This window comes from Melampsora larici-populina, assembly GCF_000204055.1.
Source record: "Melampsora larici-populina 98AG31 unplaced genomic scaffold MELLAscaffold_20, whole genome shotgun sequence".
NCBI lineage: Eukaryota > Fungi > Basidiomycota > Pucciniomycetes > Pucciniales > Melampsoraceae > Melampsora > Melampsora laricis-populina.
Window position 1 is genome coordinate 342,781 of NW_006768784.1, and position 20,766 is coordinate 363,546.

At 37.5% G+C, this 20,766-nt stretch overlaps 2 protein-coding genes across 2 annotated transcripts; one reads left to right on the forward strand and one right to left on the reverse strand.

Annotated features, from left to right (window-relative positions):
- Positions 1-11,445: 11,445 nt before the first annotated feature.
- Positions 11,446-16,982, reverse strand: MELLADRAFT_36213 (uncharacterized protein; the record flags this gene model as incomplete). The annotated part of the gene is made up of 16 exons (XM_007410499.1): positions 11,446-11,655; positions 11,745-11,811; positions 11,877-11,908; positions 11,996-12,151; positions 12,213-12,231; positions 12,308-12,398; positions 12,494-12,554; positions 12,627-12,635; positions 12,725-13,264; positions 13,352-13,510; positions 13,575-13,867; positions 13,943-14,320; positions 14,390-14,703; positions 14,842-15,175; positions 15,248-15,964; positions 16,202-16,982. Coding segments are annotated over 16 exons (4,161 nt in total), but the record flags the coding sequence as incomplete, so codon positions are not given.
- Positions 16,983-17,447: 465 nt separating this feature from the next.
- On the forward strand, positions 17,448-19,812 carry MELLADRAFT_87317 (uncharacterized protein; the record flags this gene model as incomplete). The annotated part of the gene is made up of 6 exons (XM_007410344.1): positions 17,448-17,472; positions 17,538-17,776; positions 17,845-18,229; positions 18,307-18,516; positions 18,593-19,488; positions 19,570-19,812. 6 exons carry the CDS (start codon positions 17,448-17,450, stop codon positions 19,810-19,812), a joined length of 1,998 nt encoding a protein of 665 aa, XP_007410406.1.
- Between the last annotated feature and the right edge of the window lie 954 nt (positions 19,813-20,766).

The following is a 20,766-nucleotide window of genomic DNA, read 5'->3' on the forward strand; positions in this document are numbered from 1 at the left end:
TTAGCTGATGTAAATCTATTAGCTAAATGCTTCTCGTATTTAATCAGATAATTCTATTTATCATTATTAAGAAGTACGTGAAGAGTCATAAGACTTGTATATGATTGACTCGGGGGTCTAAGAACACACTAGAGGGGTGAATAAATGTTTGATTCAAGTATAGAATTGAGAATTCTGGTTTAGTTTTAATATACCTCTACTCGGGTTGAAAGCCTGAGCCTCTAAAACGAAACCCCAATTCTTTCATCCCGATGTGCATCCTGACTTTGTTGACCCACATAAAGTCCTTCTTTCATCAATCGTGTAATTTATATTTGTTTAATTCTATCAACAAGCTTTTAGTCTTAATCAATTCTTCATGTGAGTAGGACTTTATATAAAATTTCCACGAGTCGGATTTCCACCTTCCAATCTGACATATCTCTTCTATTGGGATTCCTAAGGCGAATCTTAGTGAAGCTCCTCCTACTCTAAAGGAGTGCCCCGTTAACCCTTTATGACCACTTTCTTCCCATATCTGTTGGCAAGTCGTCATAATCATCTCTTTCGTTAGGAGTATTCTAGCTGAATTTTCTACGTAACTAAATAGAGGATCTTCTGTACTTGAAGTTCTTTCTAATCTCCTTCTTAGCGCGGCCACTGGACATAAAATGTGGTTCAAACGTTTTACTTGTAGAATTTGGATTTCACCTGGCATCGCTGTTTTTGCACCTCTTAAAGAAATAAAACCTTCTTCTGCTTCATTCTCCCCAATTATTGTTGCATCTGTTGCCTTTATAATCTCTGTCGAGTCTCTTTTGTTCCCTGTCATTTCTCCTAGTCTTGCTAAGCTCCAGAATGTACATAAGATTGTATCTAGGATTGCTAGATGTTTCTCTCCTTTGTTAATTAATTTTGGAATTAAATCTAATAGATGTTCTAAGTGAACTGGCCTCTTTTCCATCGTTTTTGGCATCGAAACGTCGATTTTCTTTGATGCCTTCAAACTCAATCTTATTATTTCTTCTTTTACTTTGGGGAAGTCTTCATTATGATATAAGTGCCACGCTTTAAGACCGTAAAGATATTTCTCCAGAGTTTGTGCCATTATGTCTTCTTTCTTCGGGCCTTTATTCGTCCTTCCGGCCCAAACGCAGAATTCATAAATCTCTTCTTTCGATGCTGGTAAATTTAAAGGATCCATAATTCGTTCTCTTCTGAATTTCAAAAATTTTCTTACTGCGCCGTTGTAGCTAATGAGTGTGTTCCATTTCCAACCGTTTAAGATGTGTTGTTGAAAATTGTTGAAATAAATTTTCTCGTCTCCTCTGCTCAAAAATTGTGAAATTCCTTTGAGATTTTTGAGTTCTTCCGGTGAAATCATTTTAAAAAACTTAGCTACTCCGTAATTTCTTTCAACAAAATTTCAGTAATTGGATCATTTTGTTTTCCCATCAAAAAGGGTTCAAAAGAGAAAATCTTTCTTGAAACTTCTCTCTCCTTGTTTCATTTGGGTTCGAAAGAAAAAAAAATTTTCTTGAAACATCTTCCCCTTGTTCTACTTGCAATTTAGCATGAATTGAACGTTTGTATGATACATCTTCGATTTACATCATGATTTTAATATTCACAACACTCTTGGTACATCTTCACATATTAAACGTTACAACGGGGAATTTACAAATGATGGGGATTTTATCAGCATATGACCTCTGCGTTTATCACGCTCCTGCGTTCATGTGCAATCAAGACCTGGAAATTGCCTTTGCAATGTATCATCCTTTCCATCTTGCACTTCTTTCTGAGTGAAACAATTCACTAAGTCTGATGGTAAAGAGGTCCACATTCTATCAGCTTCATCCTTATCGTGTTCATCGTCTTCACCTCTCGATATATCATCAGCAAGATTTCTTTTCGATACGACCCTTTTTGCTACTAGATCCATTTCACATGATATCAAAATCTCTTGAATCTTTCTCCATTCTCTGTTTACTTCTAGGTCATTCGATCTCCTATTAATTATCGCATTTTGACTGGTGGTGTTGTCCGTCCATACAATCACAGATTTACCTCTATAATTTCCGTGAGATACGATATGCCAAAGACCTACTCTTATTGCGGCTGTCTCTAACCATGCAATCCCCCTTTTTGTAGTTCCGGAATCTTCCCAACCAGGTCTAAGTTTCGTTTGGAACCACTTCTTTCCTAATAATACTCCGATACCGTAAGATGGTGATGCATCGCCTACCCATCCTATATCTATTGGGTCCGCGTACCTAATCAATCTAGTATGTTCGAATTTCGATAACATTCCTTTCCAATGTAAAAGGTCCATCTTTACATCTTGAGGTAAAAGTTGAGTTGCGTGTTTGAAATGCCAACTTTTCTTCCATCTGTACAAGGAAGTCATGTAGCACTTCAACTGTGGCAACATCAGTGTTACGTGGACCAGTCTTCCTGTTAGAATTTCTGCTTCGTTGAAGGAAAATTTCTTATTAGCTTCTAGGGCGTCTACTATCTGTGATTTTCTCTGGTTAAGCTTTTCTTCTGGTAGTCGTACAGTCTTCGTCACCCCGTTCCATATAAATCCTATGAACTTTTGTTCTTCTTTGAAGCCTGACATTTTCTCTATGTTCGTGATTACTCCTAATTCTAAACTTCTTTTCACCACGTCTTCCATGATTAAGTGCGAATCGAGCCTTTTGATGAATAGAGCATCATCCACCCACCTGAAGATCTCTACCACGTCAAATTCGTTTTTCATGATTCCTTTCCAGGCATCTGCTGGCCTTCCAAAGGAGCCGCATCCTGCTACACCTCCAAAGCCTATTCTTGTGTCCCACCAAATCATTCCGTTTGGGTCCATGACCATCATATAGGGTTGTTGTTCTTTCATCGTTGGGATTTGGCGATAAGCCTTTTCCCAGTCAAAAATGGCTAAGAGCAACGGTTCCTCTGAATCTCGAAAAAATTTGGATACTCTTGCAAAATCGTCCCAAGTTGTTTTAAAGTCTTCTGAGTCGACGAAAGAGTTTACTGACGGAATATCTGGGTTGTTCCTTGGATAAGATAAATCATTGATAGCTCGAATTGATCCGTCTCCGTTCACAACAGCTCCCATCGGATTTGTCCTGAAAAAGCCGACTCTGTTGTGTACCTCTTCGTGTGTGAAAGGTCCAAATATGCGACCTGCATCTTTTTCTTTCTTCATATTCGACAATATCTTCTCTATGGCTAGTAAAGAAGATGAGTGATTTTCAGGGGTATACCATTTGCAATCTATGAGGAAGTGATGTGGAATTCCTTGATCAAACCCTTGTTTGAATCCAACTAAAATGTCCTCGTATTCTTTGAGTAATCCTGCCTTCGACAATGCTTTACTCCATTCTTCTACATTCATCTCGCAGGATACTTTCCCTGGCCATACCAAATCGCATCTCTCCATGATTACGTCACTATCTTCTGTTCCTGATGATAATGCAATCTCGCTACTCGACGAATCGTATGATGTCTCACTGTTTTCTGATTCTCAATATGGGGGTCTTAGAACTTTCGTACTTTGGGTTAGACGGAATGATTTAATTGAATTTCGAGCAAAACAAGGATAAATTGACGTGGAGAAAGAAAAAACATTTAAATAAGTTTCATAATATCTACATATTGAATGTTTTGAAAAAAATCTTTTAAACAGCGAAACATAAAAATTTTTCATTGACATGTAGAATGTCATCGTTTACATGGATAAGAAAGGGTTATGAACAGGAATAAAGAAGGAATCAAGAAGGACTAGATCGACTCAGGTAAAAATGCTACCTACGTGTCCTTTTCTTTTCCTTTCCCTTTCACATTGTCTTTGCTGTTATCATTCCTATTATGATTAGGGTTGAAATTTCTACCTTTGTAATTTCCGTATGGTCCGGAAGTTCTGAATTGTTGTTTGTCTTTCTTTTCAATGTAGTTTCTCGAAGGACCTACATTCGTTTTAGCCAGTGTAGATGGTGCTGGTGCGTCGGTTAAGACGTCTGAGTAAGGGTTTTTGCCAGCCTTAGGACCGCCTTTTCTGTAAGGATTGTCGTCTGTGTTTAAATCTTCTTGAGCTCTTGCTGTGTAGAAGATCTCGTTGACGAGGCCAACCGGTTCCAGAGCCGGATTAGGTACTTTCTGATCTGGATTCCTTACTGCGAATACCGCTTTTCTTATGGTGAGGTCGTATTTAAATGCTATCACCCAAGACCGTTGCTGCCTGAAGATGTTGTGCACATTTTTCTTGTGAATTTCCATAGCATCTGCGAAACCGGTGAATTTGTAGTCTTCGCGCAGCATGCTAATGAAATTATCCATATTATCACCCCACTCGAATCTTGACTGTGTCCATTCACCTGGGAAAGGGTATCCCCTATACTTTTCTATCTCCTTCTCTCCCTTCTTATATTCTACATGATTGTCGCTTGCTGTTTGTTGCCAAGCTTTGTTGAAGATAGTCAAGGGTAGTTGTCCTTGCAAAGTTTGCATGTTCTTGTGGAAGAAGAGTGGAAGTGATTGGGCGTTTGCATCAGGAGTAATGCTAAAATCGAATGATAGGCCGTTTTCTGAGAAGGTGGATTCAGGTAATTTAAAACTTTTAGTGACTCTATGAGTTTTGTTGAAGAGGGATACTGGTGAATCTTCTTTGTCGGTTAGATCAATCACTCGGTCTATACCCGTAGGACCTTGCGTGGTGTCGCCTGATTTCTCGTTGGGTCGAGTTGGGTCGTTAGACTTTCCTTCTTTATCAACGAGATGGTGTTTCTTTTGAATTTGTGGCAGTTTTTCGGAAGTACCAAACATGTTTCTGAATTCGGCTTCCAATCGTTTCGCTGACGTATCCGTTGAGGTAGGGCCTTGTCTGTAGCCTTTCTCTACTATCAGAGTGTCTACCGCTCCACCTTGGTTCGACTTTTCTGGATCTGACAAAAGAATTTTGTAGACTGTTTCAGTATCGGTTCGAGGTTAGACATTTTTTGTGAGGATTCGTATGTGCTCACTTTGTCCTATTTCTTTTCCTTTGTCTGCAATGTTTCCCGTAGGTTGCTTAGTTTGGTTACCCGTTTCTATAAATTAATAGAAATGTTTCGGGAATTTCATCAGTAGACGTTCCTAATTAAAGATCTAACGAGATCTGAATTAAGTTTTGATATCAGGTGAGCAAAACATTGCTTACCTTTGCCTCTGTTGAGGTAGTTTGATATCAACATCTGCTTGTTATATTTTCCAAAGGATCCTTGAGGTCGGGATCCGTTTGAGTCTTCACTGCTTGAGGAGCTTTGATTCCCTTGTGTTGTCCCTCCGATGTTGTCGTTAACAGGCGTGATTGCGCTTAGCGCAGCGGTTGCATTTGCGATGATACTGTTCGACATTTTCGTATGAATCGATGAGAATGAGTAACAACGGGGGGGGGTAGTTTACGGTGAATACGGTTTTAATAAAAAATTGGTAATAGGAATCTTAGAAGATCTAATCAAAAGATTAATAATTAATTTGCCCAGAAGTTGAATTCTTAATTTTCGATAGATGTTCTAGCAGTGAAAAAGGATTTAAGAATATAATAAGATAATATTTTTAAATAGATAAGCGGATGAGGGACAATGGTAATTGATCTTATCTTGCTCTCTATATAATCCAGACATGTTAATCGTGAGATTAGCATGGCATTGATTCCCAGATAGTTTTTGTAACTAGTCTAGACCCTTATTCTTATCATGGTCACAATCTCGATGAAATTATAATTGATGGTCTCGTAGGATTGGACTAGCTAAACTATTAGGATTAAAAACTGGATTATATTTTAAAGTACATTTTAAACGACATTACTCGTAGTCGTGGACACCGCCCACCTATGTCGTACCTCCTCCGGAAATTAGATTGAATGGAGAGATGATGAGGTGAACGTGTGGCCAGGGATTTTACTCAAAAGACGTGTAAACCTCCAACTTGAAAGTACTGATTGGGAGTTTTGTCCAGTTTTGCCGCCGAACACGGTTTTCCTTTAACTTATATGATTGATCCAAGAAAAGACAAAAAATCATTTCAATATTTTCGTCTTTGTTTAAACATTGCCAAACTGCACAATATATATTGGTGGAGCTTTTTATCCTTCATGAATTTATCACCCAGAATCGGTCATCTTTCACCATTAATTTATTTACTCTAATGATCGGTCTTAAGACCACTCATCAAGACATGCAAACATATGATTTTCAATTCATTAAAATACAATCAAATAAATAACATATCTATGTATTTATGAATAAAAACAAACTGATAAGATGGAATCTCACAGCTTCATAGAAATGTTAGAATATAATAGAAAGGTGAAGAAGACCAATCTTACTAACAAATCTGGATACAATATATAAAGTAACTTATGCTAATAGGTTATAGAGATACAGCTGTTTCAAGGAAGGTTGACAACTTTTTTTTGGAGAAAGTTGTCTCCGCAGCGGGTAAAACCAGAGACAAAACTCGATTTACAGGTTTATTCTTTTCTGCATTCCTCCAATTAGCGGAGAGACAAAATTGGGTGAGGGACAAAACAGGACAAAACCCGGGTTTTGCACATTGGCAAGATTTTCAAAAAAAAAAACAATCTTTGTTGAAACAGCTGTATTATGACAGAGAGGAATGCATTAGCATATAACATGAAGACACAACAACATTACACACATGTGAACTTCATAACACCCCCCCGTGGCCCGTGCTAATGACATGATTTTTAAAAGACATTTAAAGACAATCAATGTTTTATTAGTAAAACTTTTGATAAACCCTTCGTGAACATATCAGCCAGCATCTTTGATGATGAAACAGGAACTAATTTAACTATGCCTTCCTCTACACATTGTCGGACAAAATGAAACCTTGTGTGAATATGTTTTGTTCTAGAATGGTGAGATGGATTTTGCGCAAGTGCCTCCGCGCCTTCATTATCAACACACAGCTTGAAAGACTTTCCTTTTGAGATGTTCAATTCATTTAACAAAGATACCAACCACCTAGCTTCTCTACAAGAATCACTCATTGCCATGTACTCAGATTCAGTGCTTGAAAGTGAAGTCGTCCTTTGTTTTCTCAATCTCCATGAGATAGGACCGTTTCCCAACATAAAAACGTACCCAGTCGTAGATCTTCTTTTATGCCTGTCTTCTGCCCAATCAGAATCTGAATAAGCTGTTGGAACTAAGTCAGTTCCACCCAAATTCAATTTTAAATCCTTTGTTTTCACCAAATAACCTAACACCCTAATCGCTGCATTCCAATGAGTTCTTGATGGTTTCTTCAAAAACTGCGATAACCTATTTACCACAAATGCCACATCTGGCCGCGTACACTGAGCTACCCAAAGTAAACCTCCTATCAAACTTGAATAAGGATCAGTTGTAAGAATATCGTCGTCATTTGATAGAATTAATGTTTTGAAATTTTCATTGTTTGGCGAATTGTAAAGCTTTTTCTTGTCTTTCATGAAAGTTTGATATGTAATGAGTTTGATCCATAGTAAACTTCTGATCTACAACTTTCGAGATGTTAAAAGAGAGAAAATGAGATAATGGTTTGTCCGAAGGGATTTCGAAACGATTTTTAATCAAAGAACAAAATTCCTTGATTTCTGCTTCAGTACCGGTTGCTGCTATATCATCAACATGTGTTACTAGAAGACTTTTGATTTTTCCATTTTCATCCTTCTTGTAATAAAAGGATGGATCATGAAGTGATCAAATGAATCCAATTGAAATTAGGAATTCATGCAATTTGATGTTCCATTGTCAAGGTGACTGTTTTAATCCATACAATGAATGTAAGATTCTATAAACCCAATCTGGATGTTCTTTATCTTTGAAGCCTTCAGCTCGCTCCATATAAATTTCTTCATCCAAATTACCGTCAAGAAATGCAGTTTTGATATCCACAGCTACTCCTTTCCAACCGTTTTGTGCCATAAGACTAAGAAAAAGTCTTACAGATTCTTGTCGACTTGTTGGAGAAAACACTTCAGAGAAATCAACGCCTTTGATTTGAGAAAAACCTAATGCTACTAAACGTGCTTTCAGCTTATCAATTGACATATCCACATTCCTTTTCGTTTTGAAAATCCATTTGCATCAAATGATTTTCCTTCTAGCCGGGCGAGGAACCAATTTCCAGGTCTCTTTACCCACCAACAAACTCATTTCAGCTTCAGCAGCCAACTTCCAAAGATCCCAGTTGACTGACTTCTTAGCTTGCTTGTAAGTTGCTGGTTCCTTCTCAGATTCAATGAAGGCAGCTCGTCCATATTCACCGTATCAAACAGGTTGACGTCTTGTTCTTAAAGGTTGTGATGGAAGTGTTGTTACATCAGGAAGAATTTCTTCTGACTCTTGATTGTTAATGTCGGAAGGAATGGTGTTTTATTGATCTAACAAAGGCCATGGTAAAATTTTGATTTCCGCTGGCTTGGAAGGATTCTCTGATTGAAGTCCAGGGAAAACTTTGTCAAGGAACACTAAAGAAGTAGCTTTTAAAGCACACTTCTTTTCTGTATCCCAAACTATAGCTCCTTCATTATTAATTAAATAAGAAAGAAAAATAGCATGTTGAGCTCTTGGTTTGAGTGTCGAATTTGGTTTTATAACACAAAATCATACCTGACATCCAAAGGAATGGAATGTATGTTCTTGACGTTCATGAATACCCAGTAAAGAAATTGGTGTTTGAAATTTGTCGTTAGTCCTAGTCGGCATGTTGTTCAAAGTCTCTGTTGCATATAACAAAGCATCACTCCAAAGTTTCTCAGGCAGTTTTGATTCAATTAAGCAACATCGAACTTTTTCTTTGATTGTTCTATTGAATCTCTCAGATACTTCGTTTAATTGAGGTGAATCAGGTGGACCTGAAGTTTGAAGGATTCCTTCCTCAGAACAAAACTTAGTGAATTCAGCATTTATATACTCCGTTCCGTTATCAGTTCTCAACTCAGCTATCACATTTTTGACTTTAGTCGACATTTCATTATAAAATAATTTGAATTTTGATAACACTTCATCTTTAGTTTTCAATAAATACACCCATGTAAATTTAGTGTAATCATCAATAAAACTGACAAAATATTTAAAGCCTTGGCAAGATACAACTGAATATGATGATACATCCAAATGAATAACAGATAACGGACTCTTTGATCTCCATCCGGCACGACTAGACATGTTTCTCCTTCTCATCTTACCCTGAATACATATGTTACAAGTTTGTAACTTACAAAGTTCAGCTTCATCTACATTGATTTTAAGTAAAGAAAGCTTTCTTTTCAGAGCTGCATATCCTGGATGATTGAATTGTCAATGCCATAGATCTACGTCAGAAACAGCTGCTTTCGAAGATTTGTCGAAAGGATCTTTATTACTTACCTCATGATTAAGATAATATAAGTTTCTTTTTCATTCACCAGCACCGATTACCTCCCCTGAAACTTTACATCCTTTGACAAACAAAACACCAGTTCAATTAAATACCGTACTGATATCCTTATTGGCCAATTTAGACACAGATAAAAGAGGTTCAGAGAGACAGGGAACATAAAGAGATTTTATGTTTTTGAAGTTGTGAAACGGAAGAGCAGTCATTCCTTTGAAAGTCAATCTTACAATGGAACCATTTGCTAAACTGATTGTGGTATCATCAGGTTTCTTGTTGATTAAGACATCAGATATCGGAGTCATGAACTGAGACGTTCCAGAATCCACTAGCCACTTGTTCGTTTTCATCACACAAGTTTTGACTACGGCAGCAGACAAGATTTCCAAATTGATATTGATAGATTTCTCAGATTTGGATTCAGCATAAGAAGCTGCCAAAGCTTTGGCAGCAGCCCATTTCACAGCTTTGGCTCTTTTGATTGAGCTTTTAGTCGGTGGCTTTGGACGTTGAGATTCAGCTTTCTCAGCCTTCAAAATCTTGTACTTTTCGATCATTGATTTTAAGCTTTGACAGTCGTCAATGAGATGATTTGTTTTACCACAGTGAGTACAAACTTTTTCTGCACTTTGATTCTTCATCAATGCTATAACTTCGACTGATTTGGAAGACATTGCACGATGAGTTGCTTCTTCTCGTAAGACCTTCAAGATAGCCGTAGAGGAAACAGTGTCGCGTTGAAGTAACAGAGCCAAAACGGGTTGCCAATCGGAAGTTAAAGACACACTGATTGCAGTCGCAAACACGGTATTGGCAGTAAGAGGTTTTTCAGGTGTAACTAATGCCTTGAATCTTTGGTAATCAGAGGACATGGTTTCAAGATGGGTAGTTATAGATGTATCACCCATCTTTGCTGTTACAAGCTTCTTTAACCAAAACATAATTGATCCGGACAAAGCATCCTGATGAGCTTCTCTCAAAGCATTCCATTGACTCTTGGGATCATCTTGATATGGAGATAAGAACTCGTAGTTTGATGGATCAACGTATCAGAGTAGGAGAGCAGAGACTTTACAACGATCGTGTTCTTCGGTAAGTGGTAAGGGATGGTTGCACTTCCCGAAGAACATAACCGTAAGCTGATCCACGTATGATGGTACCCACCACAAACTGCCAGTGATGATAGTTCGAGTTTTCACCGGGTGCTTCCAATGGTTTCACAACCGTAGCTTCTAATCGTTTGTTATTATACAATACAGAAGCTGGCGGTTTGACTTCGGGGCGAATCGATTCAGTTCGAATTGATTTAGGTTGAGTATTAGTTGACGAAGAAGGTAAACTAGTCCTTTCACCAGCTGTGGCGGTAGGACCAGACATGATCATGATATCGGAGAAGATTAGAGCTTTAGATAAGAAGAACTAAGAAATCCCGAAAACAACGTTATTGATTTAAGATTTCGGAGTTTTTAAGTTGATCAACTTGAGTTTATCGTCTATTTATACAGACAGGCCTTTCCAGTTTGGTTTTCTAGACGGTTTTCAAAAGGTAATCAACCTTAAAAACCTGTCTTCGAGCTGATTTATCTTATAATTGATGCGAGATGGTGCTCATAACCTGATAAGATGGAATCTCACAGCTTGATAGAAATGTTAGAATATAATAGAAAGGTGAAGAAGACCAATCTTACTAACAAATCTGGATACAATATATAAAGTAACTTATGCTAATAGGTTATAGAGATATTATGACAGAGAGAAATGCATTAGCATATAACATGAAGACACAACAACATTACACACATGTGAACTTCATAACACAAACCACAAAAACCAAGATCTAAAATGCCATACCAATACCATGAAATGCCTTTGAAGATATATATGCACCTATGTGATGTACCAAACTCACGAGAAAAACTCCATCATGATACAAACAATCAAAGAAAAGTCCTCAAACCACCTTGCCCTCCATAGAATGAAATCAAACAGGAAAGAAAAATAAGAAAGAAAATTCAAACCCCATCACATTCTGATCTTTCAAACACTATTCCTTCTAACCATCAACCTTTTCCTTTCATTCTCTCTAAGCTGTCCATCCAATCGATTCATCTCATTAGATTTCCTTTCTAATCCATCAGGTAAAGCTCCCATCTCTTTCCATTCCTTTAACATCTCCTTTGCCGCTTCATATCCTTTTTGACAAATCACTTCAAACTTTCCAAAATCCATAGTAGTATATTCAGTTACCTTCATTAAATGAAACCAAACAAAACCAAACAAAACAAAAACTCTAAATCAATATTGAATTTCTTTTTCATGTCTGAATCTTCACTTACTGGCATCCTCATATAAAGTACTCCTGGTGTCGCCTTAGCTTCTTCTAAAGTCTTCACACTCGAAACACTACAGAAAAACCATCAAACCATCAACAATTTTTCATCATTTCAAATCAAATTAAAACACTCAACTAAGTCAATCGACTTTGAATATCTGTCATAGTCTGTAATATACCCAAGCAAAAAGTTCCATCAATCTTCCTTCTTCCTCTTAAACAACATATACACATCATTTTTTTTCCCAAACTTACTGGTATTCGATGGTTTTCTGACCAAGGATTCATTCGACTAATCAATAACCACCAACCTGAAAGTGATTCAGGAAAGTTTCTAGGTGAAGTATCATCAATCGATCCTACATCAACTGCAAAGATCGAATCGGCTCCCATCCTCAACATCACTGAAACCTATTTGATTCATTCACTTTAACATTTCACTTGACCCAAAAAGCTGGAGAAAAACACTTACCGGTAAATTGTCAATGTACCTATTCTCACATCCAATCACACGGAAATAAGTTTCCCATCATGAAGTGAAGAGACATGGATCCTAAAAAGACTGACCCTCCATCTACCAACATATCTCCATCATCACAAAGCGGTGGTAACAACCCAGCCAAAGACATAGAAGCCCTAATATACCTCCAAGCATATCCTAAAGTAAAAACAACCACACACATTCACGTTTCATGATCATTTATCTTCAAACTCCATTTCCGAAAAAAATAAATCAATTCAATGATGACTAACCAGTTGTATGGACTTCCATTCTTGACCAAGTTATATTAGTAGTATTAGCCCAAAATGGTAACTATCATTATAAAAACAAACAAGTTCAATCGATTTTCGAATCTTAAACATAATCCAAAAAAAAACCACTTACCCAAAAATCCTATCCTCAACAAAAAAAAAAAATTCAACAAGAAAAATCCAAGTCAATCACTTATGATGATCATCCCAAAATCCAAAATCCCCACATACCTCAATATGATAATCATAAAACGATTTATAAATCCCTCTATTAAACTCATGACCCGTAGTATAAGCCACCACAGGGTAAGTGATATCCGTCAAGATTCTCCACAAAGTAGCCATCCGACCACTAAAGACCTTTGCTCTACCCAATGTCGAAATCAAATCCGAATTCCTAGCATAAAGTCCACCAATAAAGCTTCCAATCGACGTTCCACCAATCATATCGATCGGCATTCCAATCTCACTCAAAGCTCTAATGACTCCAATATGACTAATCCCTCTGGCTCCTCCTCCTCCCAAGACCACTCCAATCGATTTGCCACATAACCTTCTAGCTAGTCTTGCAAAATCATCAGTGCCTGTCACATTCACTGGTTCGGCTTTTAATTTCGATCGAAGTCTTGCATACTTTGAGATTTGTAATCGGACTCTTTCTTTAAACTCTCTTAGTGCTGTGACCGGTAACATCTCATCTAAATGATTATCTGCTAATGGTGTGGCTCCTGCAAGTTGAACATGATGATGCGCATGAATCCAAGGTCGATTCTATCACATCCCCCCAAGAAAAAAATAAAGTAATAGATTAGCTTTAATAAATCATCACATGATTTTTTTGGCGGATTTTCAAGATACCTTTAACCAAGGTCTGGTTGAACCTGCAGGTACGTTTCGATCAGGATGTAGTAAGACTAATTCTTTACGAGCCGTCGTTTTCATCCCGATCAACAAACGTTCATATTCTCCCAACTCAGGTTGAGATCCACCATCACAAACCAACAAAACATAATCTGCCTATTGATTCAATAACAAAAATCAGAAACCAAATCAAAAATCAAAGATAGAAATCAAAACAAACCTGTTTAATACAAGTCTGAGTCCAAGGCGCATTAACCGCCGTATCAGCCACATAAAGCACGATCCTAAAAGTCTGTTCGAGTTCCGCCAAGTAACCGGTCAACTTCAACTTACCCAATCTACTAAAAGCATGACGACCCAAGACAGACAAGATTGTCGACTGATTCAAAAGTTCAGTTTTAGCATTAATCGATTCGAGAGCAAAGTTCAAACGATTCGAAAACTCAATAATATCGACTTCCGATCGATTAGGAATAATCGCCACCGTTTTCAAATTAAAGTTGTTTTGAACTCCTCCTCCTGAAATACTATTACTTAACAACACTGGGTTTTTAGATGATGAATGATGATGATGATGGTTCGATAAACTTTTCAAAGAATTCGATCTAGATGCATCAATCTCTTTCCGAACCCTTGAAGCAATCAACCTAGAAACCTGAATAGTAATAGCCGGATGTCGAATCGAAATCGCATTAAAGAGGGTCATTGGAATCCTAACCAGCTCACTATCACGTATCGCATGTAAGGTAGATCTTCTTAAGGTATGCGTAATACAATCTAATTCTCCTATACTTTCGCCTTGTCCATATTCCCCTAAGATCTCAAGTCCTCCTTCTATTCTTTCAGAGATCGATCGTAATCTACCTCCAATCACAATATATAGATTATCACTCTTATCTCCTTCACGATAAATAATTTGTCCTGCATCAACTGCCATCCATTCTAAAGCTGAATCAATATGTAACACTAAAAAATCAAAAATCAAATCAATGTCCAAGTCAAACAAGAATCTCAACCTGAAAATCGAAAACTCACTAAGTGGAGACAAAAGACTAATCAACCTCTTAGCCAACGTCAACAAAACAATCGGTTTCCGATCCATAATACTTTCCAAAGCTCTCGCAGGCAAGAACCCAACATACACATCAGTCTTAGCTTTAATATCAACATACGAAGGGAACCCCGAGATCGAAGCCAAATAACCTGCAATCCCTCCCGGTTTAATACTAAAGAGTTTGATTGGTGCAGGTTTGCTTGGTAACTCGTTCATCGGTTCTGGTTCTGGCTTAAACTCTTTCGGATTCAAAGTCGAGATCGGTCTTCTTCTTCCTTCATTCGATTTACCAGTACTGATCCGTTGACGAAGCTGTTCATTAGGTTTCCGACTTCCAGTCCGTTTCGTACCAAGAGGCGGTACGAATCCTTCCTTGATAGGATCCGATCGATTCTTATTCTGATAAACTTTTGTCGGTTTATTATTAGCCGACGATAAATCTTCTTCTTCATCCACCGGCATAAACACATCCAAGAACCCATCAATCACAAAATACAGTCCTGCATTCCTTTCACCTGCTTTCACAAGTGTAGAGTCTTGATGGAAAAATAAGATTTCCACTTCATTAGGTAATTCTTCACCATCAGGATCATCAGCAGGTGATTCTGAATCGATATTCACCGAAGAAGAGGCAATAGAACTCCTACTATCTTCTCGTCCACCGCCCATGGTTTTAAGATACGATAACGAACCGAGTCCTGATCTGAAACCAGGTCGTTGAGGTACTTGTTGTTGTTGATGTGGATGATGATGAGAAGAAGAAGAAGCTCGGAACGAAGGTTCAGGAGAGTTGGCTCGATAAAAATCAGAAACAGATGAACCTCCAGGTAGATTTGAACTTTCGCTCTGATGACGATGATGTTGTACTAGTCCAATAGATTTCGCAATACAACTCATCACCGTTTGCCTCAATTCGAGATCTTCATGTAAATTATTAGTAGAACCGATCGGAACTGAAATAGGTGAAGATCCCAAATCAAACGTAATATGAGATTTATGAGATTCTTTTGGAGACTTGGGCGTCGGATCACGTAAAGGTGAATGAGGGGGTTTCAATCTAAGAGCAGCATCATTCAAATCCTTAGCTTTACGTAGATTTAAAGAAGGACGAGTATTGATAGGATCGAATCCAAAATAATCTTGATGTCTTGTCGATTGACTAGGTTCATCCACTAATTTAGTCTGAGGTAAAAACCTTTGACGAAGCCTTACCATTCCACCTTCTTCATAAAACCGAGCTGGAAGTGGATAACATGCTAATTCGTTAAAAGCTTTTTCAGTTCTCAAAAGCTCTTTAGTTAGACCCAGGTATTGATGAGAGGTTAGAAAAGTGACCCGTTGAAGTCGTGTGAGGATGACTTGTAAGATATGTGCTACTGCATTTGGAAACTTGGATGTAAGTCGTTTGAATGCTTCTGAAGGGATGACGGCCAAAGTGGTATCAGTCGTGGCACGTGCAATCGTCGATTCACGTGGTTGAGCTCCTAGACGTTCAGCGGTGGATCGATGTTTGGGTTGACGTGAAGCTGCGGAAGATTGAGCAGTAGGTTGTCTGACTCGATTATGATTTGAAGAAAAAGAGGATTCAAATGGCAGATCTTCTAATAAAGGTTCGATGGTCGTACTCAGAGGGTTCCGTGAAGTCCGACTGGTTTTCGTAGACCTTGCATCATCGTCTTCTTCTTCGAGTATTTCATCATCATCATTTTCTGGATCAGGTTCATCAAACGTTAGATGAGATGAAGTGAGAGTGGTTTCTGATTCGAATGAAGTCGAAAGTTGAGGTTCAGAACTGATAGGTGAAGTAAGAGTGACTGATCGATTAGGTTTAGATCTCGGACTTGGATCCGAATGAAAAGTAGGCGAAAGTTGAGAGTTGAAAGAACCGATCGAATCCGATGAAGGATGAGGCTGATGAGGATGAGCTTGAAGTGAAGTAGTTCGAATCATTGGACTCGGTTTAAGTTGATGTTCATCTTCATCATCATCTTCATACCTTAATTTAACATCTTCAGTAAACAAACTCAAGATGGTGAATAAAGAACTAAGAGTACCACCCGATTCGACCACATTCAAGAGTTGAAATCCATTATGATCTTCATGATCATAAGCCAAAGAATGATCATAGGTCGAATGTCGCTGTTGATGAGATTGATTTGGTAATGAAGAAGGATGATGGGGTAAAGTAGAAGCATGATTATTAGATCTAGCAAAGACTTCCACATGACCATCAATCACAATATAAAACGATTTATCTTCATCCAAACTCAACGTATCACCCGCCAATAATCTACGGGTTTGAAGATGCCGAGCCAGTTCATGAAACACAGGTTTTTCTAGAAACCCAAACACTCTAATAGCCGATAAGAATTCATCTAAATAATTATGAAATTCATCATGAGCCGAAAAAGATTGGTTTTGGTTTACGAGCAAGTTTGGATTGAGATGATCTAGTTGGATTTGATTTGTTTGATTTAGTTTTGAAGGTTTGGGTAAGAATGAATATTTGTTGAGTACTTTTAGTTTGTATGTCCATGAAGAGATGAAGGCTAAGAGAAAGAATAAGATTAATAGTTTTTGAAAGTTGATTTCGACTGAGATGAAACCTATCAAAAAAGAAAATGATGATTAGTATGATTAGTTTGATTTAGATGGTGATTGATTTGATTGAGATAGTTACCAGACCAATGTAGTATGTTGAATAGTTTGATGGTAGTAAATGAAAGTAAATAGATTAAGATTGAATAGATTGAAGTGATGATATTATAGATTGATTGAATCAATTCTAAAATCATTCCTAACATCTTGTTCAATTTCTTTGATGTCTTTGATTTCCTTTCAATTTGTTTTCATTCTCTTGATTTTGATTTGATCGGTTTGATATTTTTGATTTGGTGTGATTTAATATTTGAGTATTTCATTTCAAGTGAGAATAGATTGAATGATGGGTTTTGAGTATGGTATTAGATAGACTATTTCAATTCGATCACTTTGATTACTCTCAATCGCATTCTCAGTTCTCATTGACTCTCGATCAAAATGTATAAAGTAGGCTTCATCACAAGTTAAGCATCAAACCAATCAAACTATCAACCAGAAAACTAACTGACTATTCTATCTGTTCAACAGTATCAGATTCCATCTCATCATCAACATCATCCAATCCAAATCAATCAGTTCATCAAATCATTCAATCTTCATTCTTATCAAACCAACCCAAAATCTATCATCTCATCAATCATCTCATCATACCTGATCATCCAATCCAAATCAAACATTCTATTCTACAACTCATCAACACTCATCATTCAGATCTGATCATCACTTCTGGTGGAACAGGTTTACATCCATCTGATCAAACTAATCAAGTAACCATTCACTCTCTTCACTATCTAACCAATCAAATTCTAATATCTCATCTCTTATTTCCACACAGACAATCGAACCATTACTAGACCGAAAACTAGACGGCCTAATTCACCATCTACTCTCAACATCTCTATCCCAAACTCCTTTTGCTGCACTATCCAATCCGATTGCGGGGATCAGATCTTCTACGTTGATTGTATCCTTACCTGGTTCTCCAGTGGCTTTGATTACTCATTTGAATGCTTTAGAAATCATCTTGCCTCATGCTTTGGAATTGATTAAAGGTAATAAATCTAAGTTGGCTCATCAAGAGATTCATAGACAACAACAACAACAAACTCAACCTACTACTCATCAACACACTCATCATCATCATCATCAAATCACATCCAATCCAAATCCACAAAATGAACAAAATACCAATCCTCACCCATCCAATCCATCTCCCAAACGTAAATCTTCCACCCATCTCCAAACCCCATCAGTAACAGAATCCAACTAACCATATCACTCTGAACCCCGGTGCCAGATCCCAGAATCAGAAAATCACAATGGCCCATCATCTCATTAGCCGAAGCCTATTCACTAATCTTCCAACACACCTCAGTTTTACCTATCCAAAGACTTCATCCCACCGATCCTAAACTGATCAACCGAGTCTTGATGAAAGACATTTATGCTCCTTATGATTTACCTGCTCATCCTTCCAGTAATGTGGATGGATATGCGATCCATAGCAGTTTGTCTTATTCATCTTTTAGTTTCTTTTATAAATTCGAATTAACTCATCGGAATATTTCTGGTTCGGATCATAGGTTTTGCTAGCAAAGGAATTTATCATGTGGTTTCTATTCAAGAGTTTCATGAGTTGGGTACGGTTCCTAAAGGATCGGTTTACAAGATTAACACAGGTGGTGGGTTACCGGATGGAACCGATTCAGTGATCATGATTGAAGATACCGAAGTAGTTACACCAGGCTCAGAAACCACCACCTTAGCAGAAGAAGAAGAGATCCGAAGCTTGATAGATGTTTCCAAAGGACAACATGTCAGAGAGATTGGAAGTGATGTAAGATCAGGAGATTTAGTTTTAGAAAAAGGAACCATGATGAGTGAGACCGGAGGCGAGATAGCCACATTGGTAAGTAATGGAATTCAAGAAGTTTGCGTAGGTAGTCAGAGTACCGTGGCGATCCTTTCGACGGGTGATGAGCTGATTGAACCAAACCAAGTAGTGGAAGAAGAATGGATAACGAAAGGAAAAGTTATGGATTCTAATCGTCCTAGTTTGATCACTTCACTTAAGTCTCAACATGATACGAATCTGATCGACTTAGGTATCGTTGGATGTGATCGAACTAAACTTTTAGAAACCTTTCGATCAGTCTTAAACCGACCTGAATCGATTTCCTTAAACATGATTATCTGTACCGGTTCAACATCGATGGGAGATACAGATCATTTAAAGGATGTCTTGGTAGAAGACTTGAAGGCAAAGATATGGTTTGGTAGGATAGCCATCAAACCCGGCAAACCGACGGTCTTGGCTACCGTTCTTTCTCCGATCGATCAACATGAAGTCTTGGTCTTTGGATTGCCTGGAAACCCGGCTAGTGCGTTTGTTACGTTTCATTTGTTGGTCAAGGCTTCTTTGAGGAAGATGGAAGGGTACAGAGAATCGGATTGGAAAGGATCATGGGTTCCAGTTGAAGTTGAGTGTTATCTTTTTGATCGCTTCATTACCAATCAAAGGTTTAATGGTTTTGTTTTTTTGGGGGGGGGGGACAAAAAGCTTGAACATGATTTCCAATTAGATGACCAAAGAGAAGAGTTTTGTAGGGTACGAATCCGATTTGATCCCACTGAAAACAAACTATTGGCTAGTTCAAATGGGTTTCAAAGAAGTAGTTCTTCCATCTCTTTAGCTGGTGTGAATGGATTCTTGAGATTACCGATTGGAAGTTCTGATCGAAAAAATGTTAGGAAGGGTGAAGGATTGAATGCGTTGCTGATCGGTAAGATCTGCATGGAGTGATTGTGTGAAGTAGATCTTTTTGGGTTTTGGATAGATTGATTGCTCGTTTGATTGGTTTGTAGGGATTTGGAGGTCTGGTACATTGGGTCTTGTAGATTTATCAAGAAGTGTATGTGGGCGTGTGGTGAAAAAGTATATATTTAGATCAATATTTGTAAATATTTCTTTAACGCAATATCATAATCTCATTTATAGACATTTTTCGTTGATTTGATTTGTATGTACAGCACATTATTAAAGAATCTCTCGACTTTGTATGTTGAAGAAAACTTGATGAAAGATGATCTTTTGGATCGTTTATTAATATCTACCGTTTATTAAATCGCTTGCTCGTCTTTCTTGATGTGTTCTACCTAATTATTTTTTTGGGTGAGGGTTTGAGATCTTCAATTTAAGATTTATTGATTTCATGGAGTAGGCCTAAGTAGTTTAGGTTGAACTTCATGATTACATAGTTCAACTCGAATCATACTTCATTGAAAAAAGAGATGTACTAAAGTGTTGAAACTCGACTTACGAGTGCATACATAGAGGCCTCTTACTCTGTGACCCTGACCACAAATCCTAATGGTTTCTTGAACTGACTGACATTCAAAAATCACCTATTCCAATGTAAAACTTCATGATGAGACTTGTAAAAAGTTTGTTCATAATTTTTTTTAATTCAAAAGAAAGCACAAAGTATTGCTTTTTGTGATGATCAGTTTTGATTTTTTTGTACACTTTAATTTGTGAATTTGATCATCACTTTGACGTTTCCTAAAAACCTTGAAAACTACTCAAACACTCAAGTTAATGAATTCATCATGATATCTTCCTTAAAATCAAATGCCAAGAACATCGTGATATAATTTTGTGAATTCCAATACTTCCTAATCTTATCAAAGTGAACACAATAAAAAAATGATATATATATATATATATACTTCTTATGACTAAACTTAACCAACAACA